Source organism: Capricornis sumatraensis, chromosome 17, assembly GCF_032405125.1.
Source record: "Capricornis sumatraensis isolate serow.1 chromosome 17, serow.2, whole genome shotgun sequence".
Classification (NCBI taxonomy): domain Eukaryota; kingdom Metazoa; phylum Chordata; class Mammalia; order Artiodactyla; family Bovidae; genus Capricornis; species Capricornis sumatraensis.
In genome coordinates, this window is record NC_091085.1 from 42,434,246 (window position 1) to 42,454,501 (window position 20,256).

At 35.6% G+C, this 20,256-nt stretch overlaps 1 protein-coding gene across 2 annotated transcripts in view; it reads right to left on the reverse strand.

The window, feature by feature from the left end:
• Window positions 1–19,749, reverse strand: part of ADAD1 (adenosine deaminase domain containing 1) — a 44,752-nt gene extending 25,003 nt beyond the window's left edge. For both annotated transcript variants that reach the window (XM_068990052.1, XM_068990051.1), the window contains exons 1-5: window positions 19,578–19,749; window positions 18,647–18,835; window positions 15,970–16,137; window positions 12,072–12,140; window positions 8,155–8,280 (exon numbers count right to left, since the gene is read on the reverse strand). In XM_068990052.1, coding sequence (XP_068846153.1) covers window positions 8,155–8,280; window positions 12,072–12,140; window positions 15,970–16,137; window positions 18,647–18,835; window positions 19,578–19,749 — 724 coding nt within the window. The remainder of the gene's footprint in view (window positions 1–8,154; window positions 8,281–12,071; window positions 12,141–15,969; window positions 16,138–18,646; window positions 18,836–19,577) is intronic.
• Between the last annotated feature and the right edge of the window lie 507 nt (window positions 19,750–20,256).

The window sequence follows — 20,256 nt, forward strand, 5'->3', positions numbered from 1 at the left end:
GTTTGAGAAGTCTTGAGAGTCCCTTGGACTGTAAGGAGATCAAACCAGTCAACCCTAAAGGAAATCAACCCTGAATTGGAAGGACTGATGCTAAAGCTGAAGCTCCAATACTTTGGCCACCTGATGTGAAGAGCTGACTCACTGGAAAATACCCTGATGCTAGGAAAGACTGAAGGCAGGAGAAGGGGATGACAGAGGGCGAGATGGTTGGATGGCATCACTGACTCAATGAACATGAGTTTGAGCAAGGTCTGGGAGATGATGAAGGACATGGAAGCCTGGCATGCTACAGTTCATTGGGTCGCAAAATGTTGGTCATGACTGAGGAACTGAACAACTAGTAAGAATGAAGCAAGTGGGCCAAAGCAGATCAGCTGTGTGTCTGGTGGTGAAAGTAAAGTCTGAAGCTGTCAAGAACAATATTGTATAGGAATCTGGAATGTTATGTCCATGAATCAAGGAAAACTGGGCATGATCAAGTAGGAGACAGCAAGATTGAACACTGACATCTTAAGAATCAGTGAACTAAAATGGACAGGAATGGGAGAACTTTATTCATATGACCATTATATCTACTACTATGGGAGAGAATCCCTTAGAAGACACAGAGCAGTTCTCATAGTCAACAAGAGAGTCTGAAATGCAGTACTTGGGTGCAAGCTCAAAAATGACAGAATGTTCTTGGTTTGTTTCCAAGGCAAACCATTCAATATCACAGTAATCCAAGTCTATGCCCTGGCCACTGATGCTGAAGAAGCTGAAGCTGACCAGTTCTATGAAGACCTACAACACCTTCTAGAACCAATATCCAAAAAAGAGGTCATGATAAGGGACTAGAGTGTAAATTAGGAAGTCAAGAAATACCTGGAGTAACAGGCAAGTTTGGCCTTGAAGAACAAAATGAAGCAGGGCAAGGGCTGACGAATTGTGTCAAGAGAATGTACTGGTTATAGCAAACACCCTCTAACAACACAAGAGATGACTCTACACATGGACATCACCAGATGGTCAATACCAAAATCAGATTGATTATATTGTTTGTAGCCAAAGATGAGACGCTCTATACAGTCAGTAAAAACAAGAGCTGACTGTGGCTTAGATCATAAGCATCTTAATGCAAAATTTAGGCTTACACTGAAGAAACTAGGGAAAACCTCTAGGCCATTTAGGTACAACCTAAATAAAATCCCTTATGATTATACAGTAGAGGTGATGAATAGATTCAAGAGATCAGATCTGGTAGATAGAATGCCTGAAGAACTACAGAATGAAGGTTCACAACACTGTACAGGAGACAGTCACCAAAACTATCCTCAAAAGAAATGCAAGAAGGCAAAGTGGTTGTCTGAGGAGACTTTATAAACAGCTCAGGAAAGAAGACAAATGAAAGGCAAGGGAGAAAGGGAAAGACAAACTCAACTGAATGTAAAGTTTCAGAGAATAGTAAGGAGAGAGAAGGCCTTCTTACATAAACAATGAAAGAAACAGGAAAACAATAGAATGGGAAAGACTATATATAGAGATCTCTTCAAGAAAACTGCAGATAGCAAGGGAACATTTCATGTAAGAATGGGCATGATAAATGACAGAAATGGTAAGGACCTAAAATAGATTAAGAAGAGGTGGCAAGAATATACAGAACTACTATACAAAAAAGGTCTTAGTGATCCAGATAACCATGATGATGTGGTGACTTACCTAGATCCAGATATCCTGGATTGTGAAGTCAAGTGGGCCATAGGAAGCATTATTATAAACAAAGCTAATGGAGGTGACAGAATTCCAACTGAGCTAGTTCAAATCCTAAATGATGATGCTGTTAAAATGCTGCACTCAATAAGTCAGCAAATTTGGAAAACTCAGCAGTGGCCACAGCACTGGAAAAGGTCAGTTTTCATTCCAATCCTAAAGAAGGGCAATGCCAAAGAATGTTCAAACTACCATACTATTGTGGTTATTTCATATGCTAGCAAGGTTATTGTTCAAAATCCTTCAAGCTAGGCTTTAGCAGTGTGTAAACCGAGAACTTCCAGATGTACGAGCTGGGTTTCAAAGAGGCAGCAGAGCCAGAGACCAAACTGCCAAAATTCATTGGATCATGGAGAAAGCAAGCAAATTCTAGAACATCATCTACTTCTGCTTCATTGACTATGCTAAAGCCTTTGACTGTTGATCACAACAAACTGAAAAATTCTTAAATAGCTGTGAATATCAGACTACTTTGTGTGTTAGTCTCTCAGTTACGTCTGACTTTTTGCTATCTCATGGACTGTAGCCCAGGCAGGGACCGATGTCCAAGGAATACCAAATCACTTTACACCTGTCTCCTAAAAAAACCTGTATGTGGGTCAAGAAGCAACAGAACTTGACATGGAAAACAGACTGGTTTGTTCCATGGAACCAATGGAGTGGTTCAAAGTTGGGAAAGGAGTACAACAAGGCTGTATACTATCACCCTGTTTATTATATTCAGAGTACATTACGTGGATTGCCAGGCTAGATGATTTGCAAGCTGGAATCAAGATTGCTGGGAGAAATATCAATAACCTCAGATATGCAGATGTTACCAGTGTAATGGCAGAAAGTAAAGAGCAACTAAAGAGCCTCTTGATGAAAGTTAAAGAGGAGAGTGAAAAGCTGGCTTAAAACTTAACATTCAAAAAACGAAGATCATAGTATCCAGTCCCATCCCTTCATGGCAAATAGATGGAGAAAAAGTGGAAACAGTGACAGATTTTATTTTCTTGGGCTCCAAAATTACTGTGGATGGTGACTGCAGCCACAAAATTAAAAGACACCTTTCCTTGGAAGGAAAGCTATGACAAACCTAGACAGTGTATTACAAAGCAGAAACATCACGTTGCCAACAAAGGTACATATAGTCAAAACTATGGTTTTCCCAGTAGTCATGTATGGCTGTGAGAGCTGGACCATAAAGAAGGCTGAGCTCCAAAGAATTGATCCTTTTGAATTGTGATGCTGGAGAAGACTCTTCAGAGTCCCTTAGACTGCAAGGAGATCAAACCAGTCAATCCTAAAGGAAATCAACCCTGGATATTCATTGGAAGGACTGTTCCTGATGCTAAGAGTTGACTCATTGCAAAAGACTCTGGTACTGGGAAAAACTGAGAGGAGGTAGAGAAGGGGGTGGCAGAGTTTGATATGGTTAGACAGCATCACCAACTCAATTGACATGAATCTGGGCAAACTCCATGAGATAGTGGAGAACAGAGGAGCCTGGTGTGCTACAGCCCATGGGGTCACAAAGAGTCAGACAACTGCTTAGTGACTGAACAAAATCATCAACATTCTTGGTGAAAGTAAAAAAAAAATCTGTCTCTTAAAAACAAAAGGAACTTTTTGGCCAACCCAATAAATGCCAGGTATTAATATAAAAAGAGATTAGGTTAAATGAGTGAATTAGGCTTATAATTCAATGAAAAATTCTATTTTACCATTTTAAAGTTAGAAAAACCATTGACCAAAAATATGGAAAAATATCAATAATTCCACACCTTCAAATAAGAGTTTGAGAGTCTTCCACAAACGAACTTACTTACAAAACAGAGAGAGGCTCAGAGACTCAGAAAGCGAACTATGGTTGCTGAAGGGAAGGGACAGTTAGGGAGGTGGGGATGGTCAGGTACACGTTATATTTAAAATGGATAACCAACAAGGACCTATTGTATAGGACATGGAACTCTGCTCAATGTTATATGGCAGCCTGGACGGGAGGGGGTTTGGGGGTGAATGGATACATGTATATGCACGGCTGAGTCCCTTCACTGTTTACCTGAAACTATCACAACATTGTCAAACTGGCTATACTGCAGTTCAAAATGAAAAGTTTAAAAAAAAGTTTAAGAGTCTTTTAAGAAGCAAAGTTTTAAAATACTTCAGTAATATCTCAATTTAAAAGGCAGATGTTTTACATTATACTTTGTCTAAATTTTTGCCTTTTAGGAAAAAAGGCAACAGAATAATTTTTTGCTGTACCCCATTTGAGATTTCTTTGAAACGTTATACTCAGAAGAATACCATTCATTTTTCTTTTCACCTCCTATTTATGTGGACTTTCTATAACCCAGTCCTTCTCAGTTTGAGATCATCAACTTAAAATAATCATTCATATATATATATAGTTATAGTAATATATGAACCTCATGGTAGGCATAAACCAAAAATCTATAATAGAGATGCACACAAAAAAGAGAAAGGAATTCAAACTCAACTACTACAGATGGTCATCAAATCACAAGAGGAGAGCAAGAGAAAAAAGGAACAAAAGAGAACTATAAAAATAAGCTGAAAACAAGTAACAAAATGTCAGTAAGTATTTACCAATCAGTAATTACTTTAAATGTAAATAGACTAAAAGCTCCAATAAAAAAGACAAAGTGGCTGAATGAATAGAAAACAAGATACACACTACCGCCTGCAAGAGACTCACTTCACATCTACAAACACACACAGGTTGAAAGTGAAAGGGAAATAGATTTTCCATGCAAATGGAAGAAAAAGAAAGACAGTAAAAATATCAAAAAGGGCACTATAAAATGATAAAGGTATCAATCTGGAAAGAATACATAGCGAGTGTAAATGCAAAGCATTCAACATAGGAGTATCCAGATACATAAAGAATGTATTAATAAACATTATGGGAGAAGTTGACAATAATAGTAGGGGGCTACACCCCAATTACATCAATAGCCAGACCATCCAGACCTAAAATTAATTTGAAAACACTGGTCTTAGATGACACATCAGACCGGACAGAACTAAACATATATGGAATATTTCATCAAAATAGCGGAATACACGTTCTTTTCAAGTGTATGTGAAACAATCTCCAGGACAGATCACATGCTATGCCACAAAATAAGTCTCAATAAATTTAAGATGACAAATCATATTAATATAAAACATCTTTTCTGATCACAATGCTATGAATGTGGAAATCAATTATAAGAAAAGAAGCATAAACACAAACATGTATTTTAAACAACATGGTACTAAACAATCAATGGGTCTCTGAAGAAATCAAAGAGGAAATTAAAAAAAATCTATATACAAATGAAAATGCAAATACAATGACCCAAAATCTATGGGATGTAGCAAAAGCAGATACAAGACTTAAATTAAAACAAGTCTAGGGATTTCCCAGGTGGTCCAGTGGTTAAGAATCTGCCTGCCAATGCAGAGAACAAGGGTTGGACCCCTGGTCTGGGAAAGAGTCGGACACGACTGAGTGACTGAACTGATTGACTGACTGACTGACTGGGAAGGTCTCACATGCCATGGAGCAACTAAGCTGGTGCACTGCAACTACTGAGACCACATGGTCAAACTAGAGAGTAGCCCCTTCTCACAGCAACTAGAGAGAAAGCCAGTGCAGCAATGAAGATGCAGCACAGCCAAAATAAAATAAATAAGTCTACTTCAGGAAAGAAGGAAATTTTCAAACAAGTCATCCAACCTTATACCTAAAGGAACTAGAATATAAGAAGAAACAAAAACTAAAGTTAGAAGTTTGAGCAAACTTCAGGAGATTGTGAAGAACCGGGAAGCCTGGCATGTTGCAGTCCATGGGGCTGCAGAGAGTCGGACATGACTGAGCGATGGAACAACAAAGGTTAGTAGAAATCATAAAGATAACAATGGAAATGAATGAAACAGAGACTGAAAAAAAAAAGATAATGGAAAAAAGAGTTGGTTCTTCGAAAAGAAACAAAATTTATAACCTTTAGTCAGATACATTAAAAAAAATGAGCCACATAAAATCAGAAATGAAAAAGGTTAAATTACAACTGATGCCACAGAAATATCAAGAAATATGACAGATTACTATGAACCATAATATGCCAATAAAACGGACAACCGATAAGAAATAAATACCCAGAAACATACAATCTCCAAAGACTGCACAAGGCAGAAACAAAATATGAACAGATTAATCACCAGTAATGAAATTTAATCAGTAGTATAAAAACTCCCAACAAACAAAAGTCCAGAACTAGATGGCTTCACAGGTGACTTCTACCAAACATTTACAGAAGAGTTAATACCCATCCTTCTTAAACTATTCCAAAAAATTAAAGAGGAAAGGTCACTTTCAAACTCACTTTACAAGGCCAGCATTATGCTGATACCAAAACCATAGAAAAATACCACAAAACAAAATTACAGACCAAAATGCTTGAAGAACACATATGTAAAAAAATCTTCAGCAAATTATTAGCAAACCAAATTCAACAATACATTCACAGAAGGATCATATACCATAATCAAGTGAGATTTATTTGAGGCATGCTAGGATGGTTTAATATACACAATCAATGTGACACACCATATAAACAACTGAAAACTAAAAAGTACATTATCTCAATAGATGCAGAAAAAGCTTTCAGCAAAATTTAACATGCTTTTATGATTAAAAACAAAAAACTCTCAACAAAGTGGGTAGAGATAGAACGTACCTCAACATAATAAAGGCCATATATGACATATCACAGCCAACATCATACTCAATGGTGAAAAGCTGAAAGCAATGTACTCTTAAGAGGATTAAGACAAAGATACTCACCCTCACTACTTTTATTCAACATAGTACTGGAAGTCCAAGCGATGGTAATCAGATTAAAAAATAAATAAAAGGAATACAATTTGAATGGAAAGAAGTAAAATTGCCAACCCTGACATACTATATACTGAAATTCTTAAAGACTCCACCAAAAAACTATTGCAACTAATACATGAATTCAGTAAAGTTACATGATATGAAACTAATATACAGAAATTTTCTGCATTTCTATATACTAATAATGAACTATCAAAAAAGACAAATTAAGAAAGCAATACCACTTAAAATTATATCAGAATGAATAAAATACATAGGAATAAATCTAACCAAGGAGTTTTGGAAAAGACTTGTACTTAGAAAACTGTAAGATACTGACAAGGAACTGAAGATAACAAACAAATGGAAAGATCCACCATGCTCAAAGACTGGAAGAAATTAAGATGGTAACAACCCCATATGCAAGACAGCAAAAGCAGCACAGATGTAAACAACAAACTTTGGAACTCTGTGTGAGAAGGTGAGGGTGGGGTGACTTGAGAGAACAGCGCTGAAACATGTATATTACCATATGTGAAACAGATGACCAGTCCAAGTTTGATGTATGAAGCAGGGCACTCTAAGCCGGGGCACTGGTACAACCCAGAGGGATGGGATGGGGAAGGAAGTGGAAGGGGGTTCAGGACGTGGTGACACATGTACACCCAAAGCTGATTCATGTCAGTGTATGGCAAAAACCGCCACAATATTGTAAAGTAATTAGCCTCCAATTAAAATAAATAAATCATTTCTTTTAAATGACCATACTACTGTCCAAGGCAATCTGCAGGTTTAGTGCAATCCCTATTAAAATACCAACAGCATTTTTCACAGAACAGGAACAAACTGTACAATCTGTATGGAAACACAAAAACACCCAAATAACCAAAGCTATCTCTACAGAGAGGAAAAAAAAAAAAAAGCATGGAGGTATCATGCTCTATGATTTCAAACTAAGTCGACCCTTGAATAATCATATATATCTTCTCTTCCTACCCAGGTTAAAAAAAATCCTTAAGAATAGGAACCAAATATGAAATTGTTTTTGTATCATCTACAGTGTCTTATTCAGAGATGAATATAAAACTCAAATGGTTTTAATATCAATATAAAACATTAAAGGATAAAAAATAAAATGTAATTGAAATCACATTATAATAATTACAGGAAAAAACAGATTCATGATTTTTCATTTTTAATCTTTTATTACTTGATAGTGAAGAAAATGTTCATTTTTATAGAGTCCTCAATGTTTGTTATAATGAGCTTAGATTTCAAGTTGCTAGTGATTCCAACATAGTTACTGATTAAAATGTTAAGTATTTTACCATTCTGCAGTTCTCTATTGGTTCCTGTTCAGTATACTTTATCTCTTTGAGAATGTGTGTTTAACAACCCACACCTACTAGAAAAGGCTATTTCAAATTAATGCAGCACCACTATCAATAGGGGCAAAGAAAGTTAATTATATACTACCACAGTATCATTAAGTTACTTAATAGTTTTTCTATAAACACTTACCAAATACTCACACTTACCTCTTTCAATTATAAAAGCAGCTAATGAGTTGCTACATTTCAGATAGTCTGATTGATTAGAAATTAGTTGACTAAATGTTTCTTTAACAATCTGTGAAATCTTTGCAAACTGAATATGTCTCCCTTCTAGAAAAAAAAAATCAAATGCAACATCAATTTGAAGAACACTGTGCTTTATCCCAGAGGCCAGAATAACCTTTCAACTGAATGAGTTAATTTTCAGAGGTACGTAAGCAAATGTACAATTTATGTCATGACTGAGATTTTAAAGTATTCCATTCTAAAAGTATACAAGTTATTGAGCTGTTGGATAGATTTTAGTTAAAAAAAAAAAGAAGTGCAAGTATTACAAATTAGATTACTGATTTGTATTTGATAAAATATTGAAAAGTCATTCAGGACAAAAGACAATTCTCTGTTATAAGGGACTGTCCCACACTGCCTGATAAGCACGATGTCAATGAAAACCAACAGTTTTCCCTAATCACTGTGATAATCAAAATATACTCCTTAGTATTTGCCCCACTGAGAACCACTGAAAAGCACTAAACACTTAAACTCTTGATATAGTTCCATGTTCCTACAAAAAAAAAAAAAAAAAAGCAAAAAAAAAAAACCGAAAAACCCAGACTTTGAAAGGAGATAAAGGTAGTTTAAAGTAATTAGGATTACTACAGAATAGTTATAACCAAGAATATACATCAAAACTTACCCACAGACTTTTTAAAAAATATGAAAGTTTTGAGGTTCTGAGATAGGACCTGGGCCACCTATTGCTTTGTGTATATATGCTTGTGTATCCCCAGGGAAGAATCATTATTCTAGAGAATGAGAGGTTGCAGAATCACTTAATAGAGTATTTCTCAAAGTTTACTTGTTTACTAAGCCACTGAAAGTTCCTGATGTTGCATGATGGCTGCTAAGTAGTCTTATCAAATGGTTTGCAGTCCATATCATCTTCGGAGGAAATAAGTAATGACACAATTTTGCTCTCATGCATTGCATATATATGAAACCCATACTTTCATAGAAATTCTTCTTACCTGCTTAATAAATATATTAAAAAGGCACACAAATGACAAAAATTTTAACATTATTAGTCTTAGTACAACTAATCTCAGGCCATTTACAAGTTTATTTATATTTGTCAAACTTGAATTTTTCTTTGTTAATACTGTCAATGCTCTCTTAGCAAAAACAGGTAAAGTCACATCAAAAAGAGTTAAAGAACTTCATAAATACAATCATAAAATGAAATTCTGAGGGAAAGAAGAATGAACTACTGGTTATATTCTTTTATCTAACCACAAAGTGTGAAGGTGCAAGTTATTACAATTGCATGCTAGTATGTATTTCATTTAACTTTGCAAAACCATTGTGTGGCATAAAAATTAGTTTTTGGTGTTAGTAAAAGTGTATAGTATATAGTAAAAATATGAATGAGAAGTATTCAGCAACTTGGCTCTGTTTATCACCAACATCTTATTACACAGGAGAAGCATACTCATTTAATGATATTTTAAAATGAAATCTTTTTTTCACTTCAACAGCAATATAAAAGGTGTACATTCAGAAGTCTTCCTCTCCAAATGCAACCACTATTATCAGGATGGATATTTTGATGAACAAAAATATAAACAAATAAATAAAAACATATACTACTTAAAAAAATTAAAACTGGACATGCTAAAATCCACTCTGCAACTGGTCTTGGGCATCATTCAAAGGTAGACATTAGTGCTACCTTCCTTCTTAATGGTTCCAAAGAATGAATGTAATTTGCTTCATCACATCCTATATGGTTGGGCTTCCCTTGTGGCTCAGCTGGTACAGATTCTGCCTGCAATGCGGGAGACCTGGGTTTGATCCCTGTGTGGGGAAGATCCCCTGGAGAAAGGAAAGGCTACCCACTCCAGTATTCTGGCCCGGAGAATTCCACAGATTGTATAGTCCATGGGGTCGCAAAGAGTCGGACAAGATTCAGTGACTTTGATTTTAACTATATAGTTAGCAATTATTTTGTGCAATGACACAGAACAGAAAAATACACTGTAATTAATACTGACAGAACAAGAATTATGTGTGTGGCAGGACAATGTTTCACTGCATATAAAAAGGTTGCACCTAAATATTATAAAGAACATTTAGAAGTTAACAACATACTGATACAGCTCTTGATTGTAACTGATTGTTGAAGGAAATAATGAATCCTGTGACTATAGACAAATCTTTGCTACTAAATGGATCTCTTATTAGCATGCATATGAATAAGGAGCAATACCATTTTTCCTATACATGTGTGCTGCTTGCTGAGGAAATAAAATGTTCTCACAAATCATTGGACGTGAAGGATGAGATAAAGCATTACATATATGATGTTAACACCATTTCCTTGATTTCCAGTTGCTAATTTCAATTGATCCTTAGTATCATAAGGAACCTGAATCTATCTTCAGAACCAAAATATCATTATATTAAGTGAAGATACAGTCCAGTAAAAATATGGCAAAGTAGACAGGCTGTGAGAAAATGATACCTTCCATAACTGGCCCAAAAGGAGCTGTTCAGGAGATTTTTATGTATCTCAAATCTGTTCTTCAAAGTGTAATATTCAACTCCTGTGTTTACACATAAGCCTGAAGAATGATATTTGTCCCTCCCTTTCCTAACAGAGAACTGTTAATCTTTAACTTTTTAACTCCTTACCTGAGCCTATCAAACCTGACTCTACTCATGTATTTTTGTAAACACATTGTTAACCACATACTCAGGGTACCAGTAATCTGTATTATCTGCCCATCATCAACTTAGGATTCTTTCTACTATTCATTAAAAATGTCCATTGAAGCTGAAAAGACTAGAGCCCCTTTCAATATTAAGAGATCATTCCTGTTGAAATGATCACTCACTGTCCTTCTGTTCATCAATTCCTATGATCATTTGATCAAGTGACAATATTTGACTGAATATATTTAACTCTTGGTTGATTTTGCCTTTTGAATGTGCCTATTTCCCCTGGTCTAGTCCTTTTACTTTAAACAAGCACACAAATGTACACAGCCTTTTTCTGTCTCAAAAAGACCATGGAAAACCAAGCCTGAAAAGTGTTTTCAAATCCTAATCCTCAGACCTGGAAAGGACAAAGAAAGAAATGCTCTTCTTCATTTTAGTTTTGCAAATACTCTAAATTTTAAAGTCTGAAGTGTTACTACTATGTAGGCAAGGCAGAAATTAAGGATAATTTCCTGCCTTTCAGGAGATTAACAATCGAATGGGAAAAGAATACAACAGTCACCACATAGTGTTGAATAGAATAAATACTACAATAAAATAATAGTAGTTACTATTTAGTGAGCACCTACTGTGGGCCAGGCACTGATCAAGATTTTGTACATGCATAAATTAATTTAAACCTCACAATAACCCTATGAGGCAGTTATTGTTGTAGTCATTTTACAGGTAGAGAAATTACGGTGTACAGAGAAAAGTAAGTGGTTCTAGGTCACACAACTAGTAACTTCAATTGCAGTTACAGTTTTCTTGAGCTTGAGTAACAACATTAAAAGAAAGTGAACAGATTATTTGAAATGAATATCCCAACCATCAAGCACCAGAAAGCCACTGGATTTCATTAATGACCAGCCCACCAAAGCACAGAATTTTCAAAAAGGCAGTTACATGATATTGATGTCATCTCTTTATAGGAAAGAAGCCACTTCTTCAATTGTTCCTCTCCAATTTTATTTGTCTAATTTTTAGCAGAGTATGGAAGGAAATACTCATCTTTGTAGAAGTGTGACAGGTTTGAATAAAATACTAATGCACATTTTCATACCTATGCATATTTTAATTGTATGCTGTTATAATTTTAATTGGGTTAATCTTCTTTTAAAAATTATCATAAAGGACTTTCCTACCATAATGTACTTTTGAAACATATACTGGTTCAGGTGAAACAATAGGTTCTGCAGGGATAGGAGGAGGACCTGTAAATAAAACAAAATCATAAGGAAAAATGAAACCTAAATGTTCAAAAGGACAGGTATAATACTATTCTGTAATAAAACAACAATCCAAGAATGACTGTTTTTTCTATATACTTCTGCCAACTCTAGGCCATCAATTATCCATTAGCTCAGCCTTCTAAATGTTTTTATTATACTGAAATCAATTATACAAACGCCAAATTATACATTTCTGGTTCCCTATTCTTATGCTACTATATAGCTTGCTTTGTAACAGATTCAACATTCTGAAAATCGGTTAAACCCTAGTTTAAATGCTTATGAATAATTTTATATCTACAGTAATACCAGGTGAAACATTCCTAAGACATTTGTATTTAATCTTCTATCAAAAAATTTAGTAAGCAAAAATTATCATTTTAATGTTATTTTACCAGAGTATTTTGTAGGGGAATACTTCATTCAAAGTTTTCTAAGTTATTTACTTAAATGAACTTGTTAAATGAGTAATTTAAAGATCTAAACATAATTCAGAAACAACTTCATTCTTTTGTGTCAGTAGCACAATAAAAAAAATTAACATGAAAAAAAAGTTTTCTAAGTTTTTTACCCAATTCTTTGCAATAGCTTTCTAATTTGGTTCCAAATTAGGGAATCCAGGAAAAAAAAGAAAAAAGCAGGACACTAAATCAAAGGGACAAAAATGATTGCAAAGTTTAAGTGAAAAAAGTCCAGGAGCAAAGGTTCAACTAAAGTAGTTAGCATCTCTCAAGAATCATTCATAAAGACAAAGACAGTAAACAGAACTACTACTCTGGACCTCACTTTGAGTAAAATGAAAAACTGGTTGAAAACACAGAAATAAAGAAGGATTCACAATGTCATCTTGGGGTTCACATTAGTTAAGTAAATGTTGACTATAGTTAGATATATACACTCTGAACTTTAGATAAGCAGAACTCTAAAAACTCAGAGGAAGATAGATTTTTTCCCATCTGTTCAGTGGGTGAAATGAAAACTAAAGATATTAATCTTGTTTATCAAGCACAAATGCTTTCAATAAATAAGAAAATGTGACTGTACAAGTTGGTCTACATTTTGAAACACCATAAACAAACAGGGAAAGTATTCTTGAAAAAGAAGAACAAAGTTGAAGGACTCACACTTCCTGATTTCAAAACTTAATACTAAATCAAAACTGTGGTAATGTCATATAGGCCAACGAAATAGAATAAAGAGTGCAGAAATAAATTTTTTTTAAGGCCTTCAAATGATTCTCAACAAGAGCACCACTACCATTCAATAGGGGAAATGACAGCTCAGTTCAGTTGCTCGGTTGTTTCTGACTCTTTGAGACCCCATGGACTGCAGCATGCCAGGCTTCCCTGTTCATCACCAACTCCCGGAGCTTGCTCAAACTCAAATCCATCAAGTTGGTGATGCCATCCAACCATCTCATCCTCTGTCATCCTCTCCTCCTCCTGCCTTCAATCTTTCCCAGCATCAGGGTTTCTTTCTAATAAGTCTAATGAGGGGAAAGAACAGTCTTTTCTAAAAATGATGCTGGAAAAACTACATATTCATATGCAAATAAATGAAGTCAGATCCCTTAGATAACACTATTATATAAAAATTAGCACAATATGGATCAAAGACTCAAACATCAGAGCTAAAGCTAAAAAATTCTTATAAGAAAATATGGGAAAAAGCTTCATGACACCGGATCTGGTAATGATTTCTTGGACATGATGTCAAAGGCACAGGAAACAAACAAAAAATTGACAAACTGGACTTTTTCAAAACTCAATGGACATGGGTTTGGGTAGACTCCGGGAGCTATTGATGGACCAGGAGGCCTGGTGTGCTACAGTTCATGGGGTTATAAAGAGCGGGACACGACTGAGTGACTGAACTGAACTGAAAGAAAGTTTAGTCATAATTAATGCATTTCTATCATTCTTTGAGAAAACAATGTTGAATATTAAAATGCTATCACTGGAGATGGGAAAATGCTACTTTAATGTTCACAAAAAAGGAAAATATAAATGTTTAGAAACTTAAAGTTGTAGCCAAAGGGCAAAAGATTTGCTAGCCCTAGATAAACATTTTGAAAACTTTTAGGGAAATGCATTTTTCATGAGAAACCAATTATAAATATCCTTTTCTAGTAATTAAATTAGAAATTGGGAAATTCTGTAGATATGTTTTGATTTCAACAAAGTATTTTAATTTTTTGAGGGTATAAGATGGGTCTTAAATGAGTCTAGATTCCCAGTGTTTATCACAGCCCCTGGAACATGCATGCATGTGTGTGTGCTCAGTCGTGTCCTCTTTGCACCCCCATATGGGCTATAGCCCACCAGGCTCCTTTGCCCATGGAATTAAGGCAAGAATACTGGAGTGGGTTGCCATTTTCTCCTTTAGGGAATCCTCCTGACCCAGGGATCGAATCCACATTTCCTGCATCTTGTGTATTGGCAGATGGATCCTGGGAAAACTGTCTGAAACATAGCAGATCTTCAAACCACAGATTTAGTGATTTGAATGCATGAGATGGTTGGAAAGAAACAGGGAAAATATTTCGGGGCACATACCTAAGTGGGTTGATAGTTTATAAAATCATCATATAGAGAGATTTTCCATTAATAAGCTACCAATATATGTAAGACAGCAAAATCACATCTAGCCCTAAAAAAATTAATAAATCTGAAATATAGTGAACAGAAATATGAAAATTAACAAAATACTTTCTAAGTAGTTATTTAATCCAAACTATGACAAACTATTTTTAAAACAATGAAACAGACACATCAAATTTGAGACGTGGCAAAATAGATCACTTTTAATTATTAAATAATGGTTTTACTTAAACAGAAAAATTAAAATATATGAAATACAGATTGAACTTAAAGAACAAAATGACCTTAAGGGAAGTATTATGAAAGAAATATTACAATTAACAAGTTATAAACAAAAAAAAAGTCCAGTCATAAAATAAAGTGATAATTTGAATTAAAAAATAGTCAACTGTCACTGTTTAAATCAAATTTAAATGTTTTTCTTTATTGAAGTTGCTTCATTTATAGGGAAAACAAAATGTAATCTAAATGAAATCAAAACCAAAATGAATAAATTTAAAAAATCAAAATGAATGAATACTGAAAAAAACTATTTACTGTTTACTATGCTAACACATATATTCTTCAAATTGATTAATAAGAACCTCTGTTAATTGATTATGTTACTCTTCACCAAGCACTGGTTAAAGGCTTTGCATGCATTATTTATTGAATTCTAAAATGACAGATATAGGAGGTATCTATCCTTGTCTCCATTTTTCAAATGATGAAACTAAGACTTAGAAGGCAAACAACTTATCTGTCCAGGGACAATACTCAATACTGAGCAATCTATTTCTGGAATTTACAATTTCAGCCTACATGCTATGTTACCTTAGGCCCTTATTTTCTCAGGCAATCCTAACATTATCAAATTTAACACAAGCAAACGTCACAAAAATTGCATAAAAACCTGTCCATGTTAAATGTATAGTTTAGGAACATAACAAGAATCCAATAAATTAAAGAAAAAACTAAGTTTCAGTGCTCAAACCCATCAACAAAGTTACTAGACAGTTCAGCAACAGGTTTATATCTTTGGTGCTAAAATAGACAAGAGCATTTTAACTACTATCAAATAACTCAGCGATCAGCAAAGGAAAGAAATAATTCAAATTCTGCTACTTCTATCATGCAGTTGGCAAGTAACTTCATTACTGTAAATCTTTCAGATGACTCTTTCTGGAAAATGAAACATTTTACAACACTACTTTATAATAAAAAATGTTTACCTGATGTTTCTGAAATTCTTGGTTCGGGTTCATTCAGCTGTAGAAGCTCATCAAGAGCTAATTTTGCTGCATTGGATCTTGACTCCTTTTTGTTTTGTCCCAGTCCAGTCTTGTATTGAATACCATCCACCACAGCACAGAAAGCAAAATATGGTCCCAAAACATTACCTTGAAAAGTAACTCAGAATAAGTTGTAATACTTCACAGAATGATCTTGTGAAAGATGTCTGTTACATAGGAAAACATTCCAGTACAACTTCATTAAACAATCTCAACTTGACAGTTTTTCTGTAGGGCTAATACAGTTTTAAGTATAGCTGAGTGGACCCCTAAACTTGTTCCGAGGAAAACTTCAAGCAGCTAGTGTGGCTTCAGATTCAGCATCAACAATAGGGCCAACTTTAGAGTACATGTCACACACAGAGTGACAGTGTCTTGTATAATGCCTGGCAGTGGTAGGCATTCAAATGTCTATCTAATGATCAATGAAAGGGAAAATGCGGAGCATCTGGCAACATGTCTCCTTTCAAACCTCAGTACAGATGAAGCTGAATTTTTCCTGTCCTCTGAGTGCCCTGATACTCTTATAAGCTCCAGAACAGAAGGAATTCCTTTGAAGAAATCCTATGTTTCTATCAGAGTCACAGAAACAATCCAAATCCATCACAGCTTTAGGGTGCATAGTGGGGATTTACATGGGAAACCAAAACAAATAATAATAAAAAAGATAGTCTAAAGAATGAAACTGTTCAATCATCCAAAATTCCCAGAAAAAGTATCTTTACACAATTATATTTACCTAGTTTTAATATTTTCCTGATGAAAAATGAAATGGAATCCTCTCTTAATTTTACTTTTTGGTATTCAGACTATAGCCTTCCTAATAGTGTTAGTCGCTCAGTCATATCTGACTGTGACCCCACGGTCTGCACCAAGCAAGGCTCCTCCCTCTATGGAATTCTCTAGATAAGGATACTGGAGTGGGTTGCCATGCCCTTCTCCAGGCAATCTTCCCAACCCAGGGATCAAACCGGGTCTCCTGCCTTGTAGGCAGATTCCTTACAGTCTGAGCTACTGGGGAAGTATAGGAGGCCTTTAAGAAACTTAAGTCTCTACTTTGGTTACAAATGGCTAGGTACATTGTCACTCGACATAAGCCTCTTTATTATTATTTTCTCACATACTCCATTAACTGCTAGGTTCTTAAAATGTACAATAAGATTTTATAAGTAACTCCAGACTGTATCAGGGTAAACTGCTTTCCTTCCAACATCTATGATCTCATTTTCCCAAATTTCTTCCTTCATGATCACCTGAGTTCCAATCCAAATTAAGTAAACCTGGGACTCACATTTTTAACAAGCAGCCCAGATGATTCTTATGTTTGAGATACTATGCATGAAATTTGTTAATAAGTATCCTGAATCAGAGAGATGAGACTTTAAGCTTCATTTTGTTTCTGCCCCAGGTTCTCAAACTTTACCATCATCTAAATCCATACTACCTAGCTGGTTTAAAAATACTGACACTGTGGTTTTTCTATCAAATCTACAGAATTAGGTAATTCGACAGTACTATGCACATAAAATGAACACTATGAACAATCACTGGGTTGTGTTCTTGAGTTTTGCTTAGTTCAATTAGGGCTTCCCTGGTGGTGCAGAGGTATTAAGAGCTGACCAACAGAATGGCAGAAAGCTAACTAATTACAGAAAAATTCAGTCTATAGTATTGAACACATCCAGTTATCCAACCTACAGTGACAGGACTAGGAAAACTCCACCTTTTTTGGTCACCTGTTAATGTACTGCTGTTTCACCCAAATCAATGACTAGAAATTTGGCTTCACTATGACAATCTGCTACATATAGTAGCTCTGAGATCCCTATTGGTAACAGTATCAGGAATAGAAAATTAAAGAAAGGAAACTACTTGATAATGTGTGCACACATAATGAAGATATTTTTAAGATTGTGCTCCTTTGCTTCACATGCTTTTAGCCTGTCAACGCCTCTTAAGAGCACTTTATTCTCTCATCCCTTCACTTTCCTAATTTTTTTCCTAATCACTAGTCATAAGGTGAAGAAATCAGAAACTTCTTTCCATCTTTTACTCTTGTAGCTTTCCACAGGCCCAAGGTGGTAACAGATTCTTCAGGTAGGGGACAGTTTAAGAGAGAATGGAGAAATTAAGTCACGGGCAAGTCTTCACAGAGAGATCAGTCACCTAAGTGCTATTTTCCCTTCTAACTTTTGTATTTCAGAAGCCAAATTTGACTATAATTCTTGTCAGGCATCATCATCACAGAATACTCATAAAAATAGTCAGTCCAAATATTTAATATCCCTACAAAAGCATGTTTAGGCTATACGGAGTACCTAGTTACACCTGAAAATAATCTATAAGGCTGATGAGATTTCCGTTTAACTAGCCATACACAAAAAATAAGAATTCAGTGATTTTAAAATTTTTGTATGAGTAAATTTAGAGTTTCAAAATGCTAAAGTATGAATATAAACATTTATGACGTATCCTTGTCAAAACAAACTAGCAGTTATCCAACCCCGACATTAGGTGAATAAAGAAAATAATTTAATTTAGTGCCACATATATACTCTCCTTTTAATAGGAAAATATTTTCTAGTATTGTAACAACCAGATACAACTTTTTACTTGCCTGTTGTCACTGTTTCCTTCAGGTCAAGCTGAACCCGCTGCATTTGTGCAAACTGGTGCAAGGCTGATACAGGATTTATCTCTCCACGTTTGTATTTCATTATAAATTCTTTAGGTATTTTTTTTGGAGGAAGGACCGGATTTGAAATAGATGAAAGACCTTTTGAAAGCAATGGTTCTGGAAAATTACCTAAAAATAAATGTTTATGCTTGTCAATTTGGTTAAATTAAAGAGAGTAATAAGACAAGCAAAAGCACTAAACCCTTCCCTAAAATGGAAGACAATTCCACACACACAGTCACATGTGTTTTTCATCAAAAATGTTTCTACTACTAAAGAAGTTTAACCTGTTATATATATACCTTCTGGAGTACTAAGGCTACTGTGCAAAGTGCTGTTATTGTCAAAGCATAAAGTGATATCAAAGAATCAGGATTTCAGTGATGTCAAGGTCTTCAGAGGCAAAGTCATTTTTACACGAAGTCACTGAGGCCTAGAATGTAGTTAGATTTGGTACCAGAACCTAGAGTCTGCTTTCGATTCACTATTTTTACCTTTTAAGCTGAATTCAACTGAATTTCTACTGTGTGTGTCCTGGCTTTCCACTTAACACTACAGTAAGTGATATGTGGAATACAACCCCTTATAAATCCGGTTCTTTCCTGAAAGGCATAAACACAGACTCACTTCAAAAAGGCAAGACATATGGGAAGTGGTCTTGTGCTCAAGTGGTAAAGAACAATTGAGTGAACAGCCAGGGGAAGCATTTCTACTGGGCTGGGGGTCAAAGACAAGTTTTAGTTGGAACATGGCCACAGGTAAATGGATATATATTCTGGAAACAGTGAAACCGGAAGCTCATCAAAACTGACTGGACATCCCAGAATCTTACAGAACTTAGGCATTATTACAAATGTAAAAGAGTTTGTACCCGTCACTTGCGTAACCTTGGATGCCATGTTTGACAGGCTGTAACTTTCTGAGGAATATCCTGTGGCTGTTGTTACCGTCTGGGCTGATGGCTGAAATGGCAAGTTCTTTTTCAGCATCTGGGCAAAGCTAGGGACCCGAGAACTCTGAAACCAGTCATTGTTGCCAGACATTTTCTCACCTACAAATTGTTAAGAAAATTAGCAGAAAATTTAAAAAGTACTACGTAAACTAAAAATATATACTCTGAAATAAAAACAACCACATTCCCATACATGGCCTTTTCACACACACACACTCCCATGACATGCGCTTCCATGATGTCATGACTGCTTTATGACCAGTTTTATGGTGACAGAACTATCTCCCAAACCTCTTCCCAAAGCACTTCTACAAGGAGGAAAGGAGGGACGACGTGGTTTTTGGTGAAAAGTCTTTCTCGGGGGTCAGGGAAAAAAAAAAGGAAAACCAAAAATTTGAGAGCCCTCCAGTGGCCACCCGGTTGGCGGCCTCCTGAGCCCCAGCCTAACTCCCACCCACCGGTATTGTCCTTCTTGCCCGGCGGGCCGGACTTCGCTGGCGGGCAGCTCTGACCGAGCCGCAGGTCAGGTCGCAGGCCGGGGGCTCGCCAGCCGGCCGCCGACGACGCCGTTGCTTCTTTCTCCCGGCCTCAACCTCTC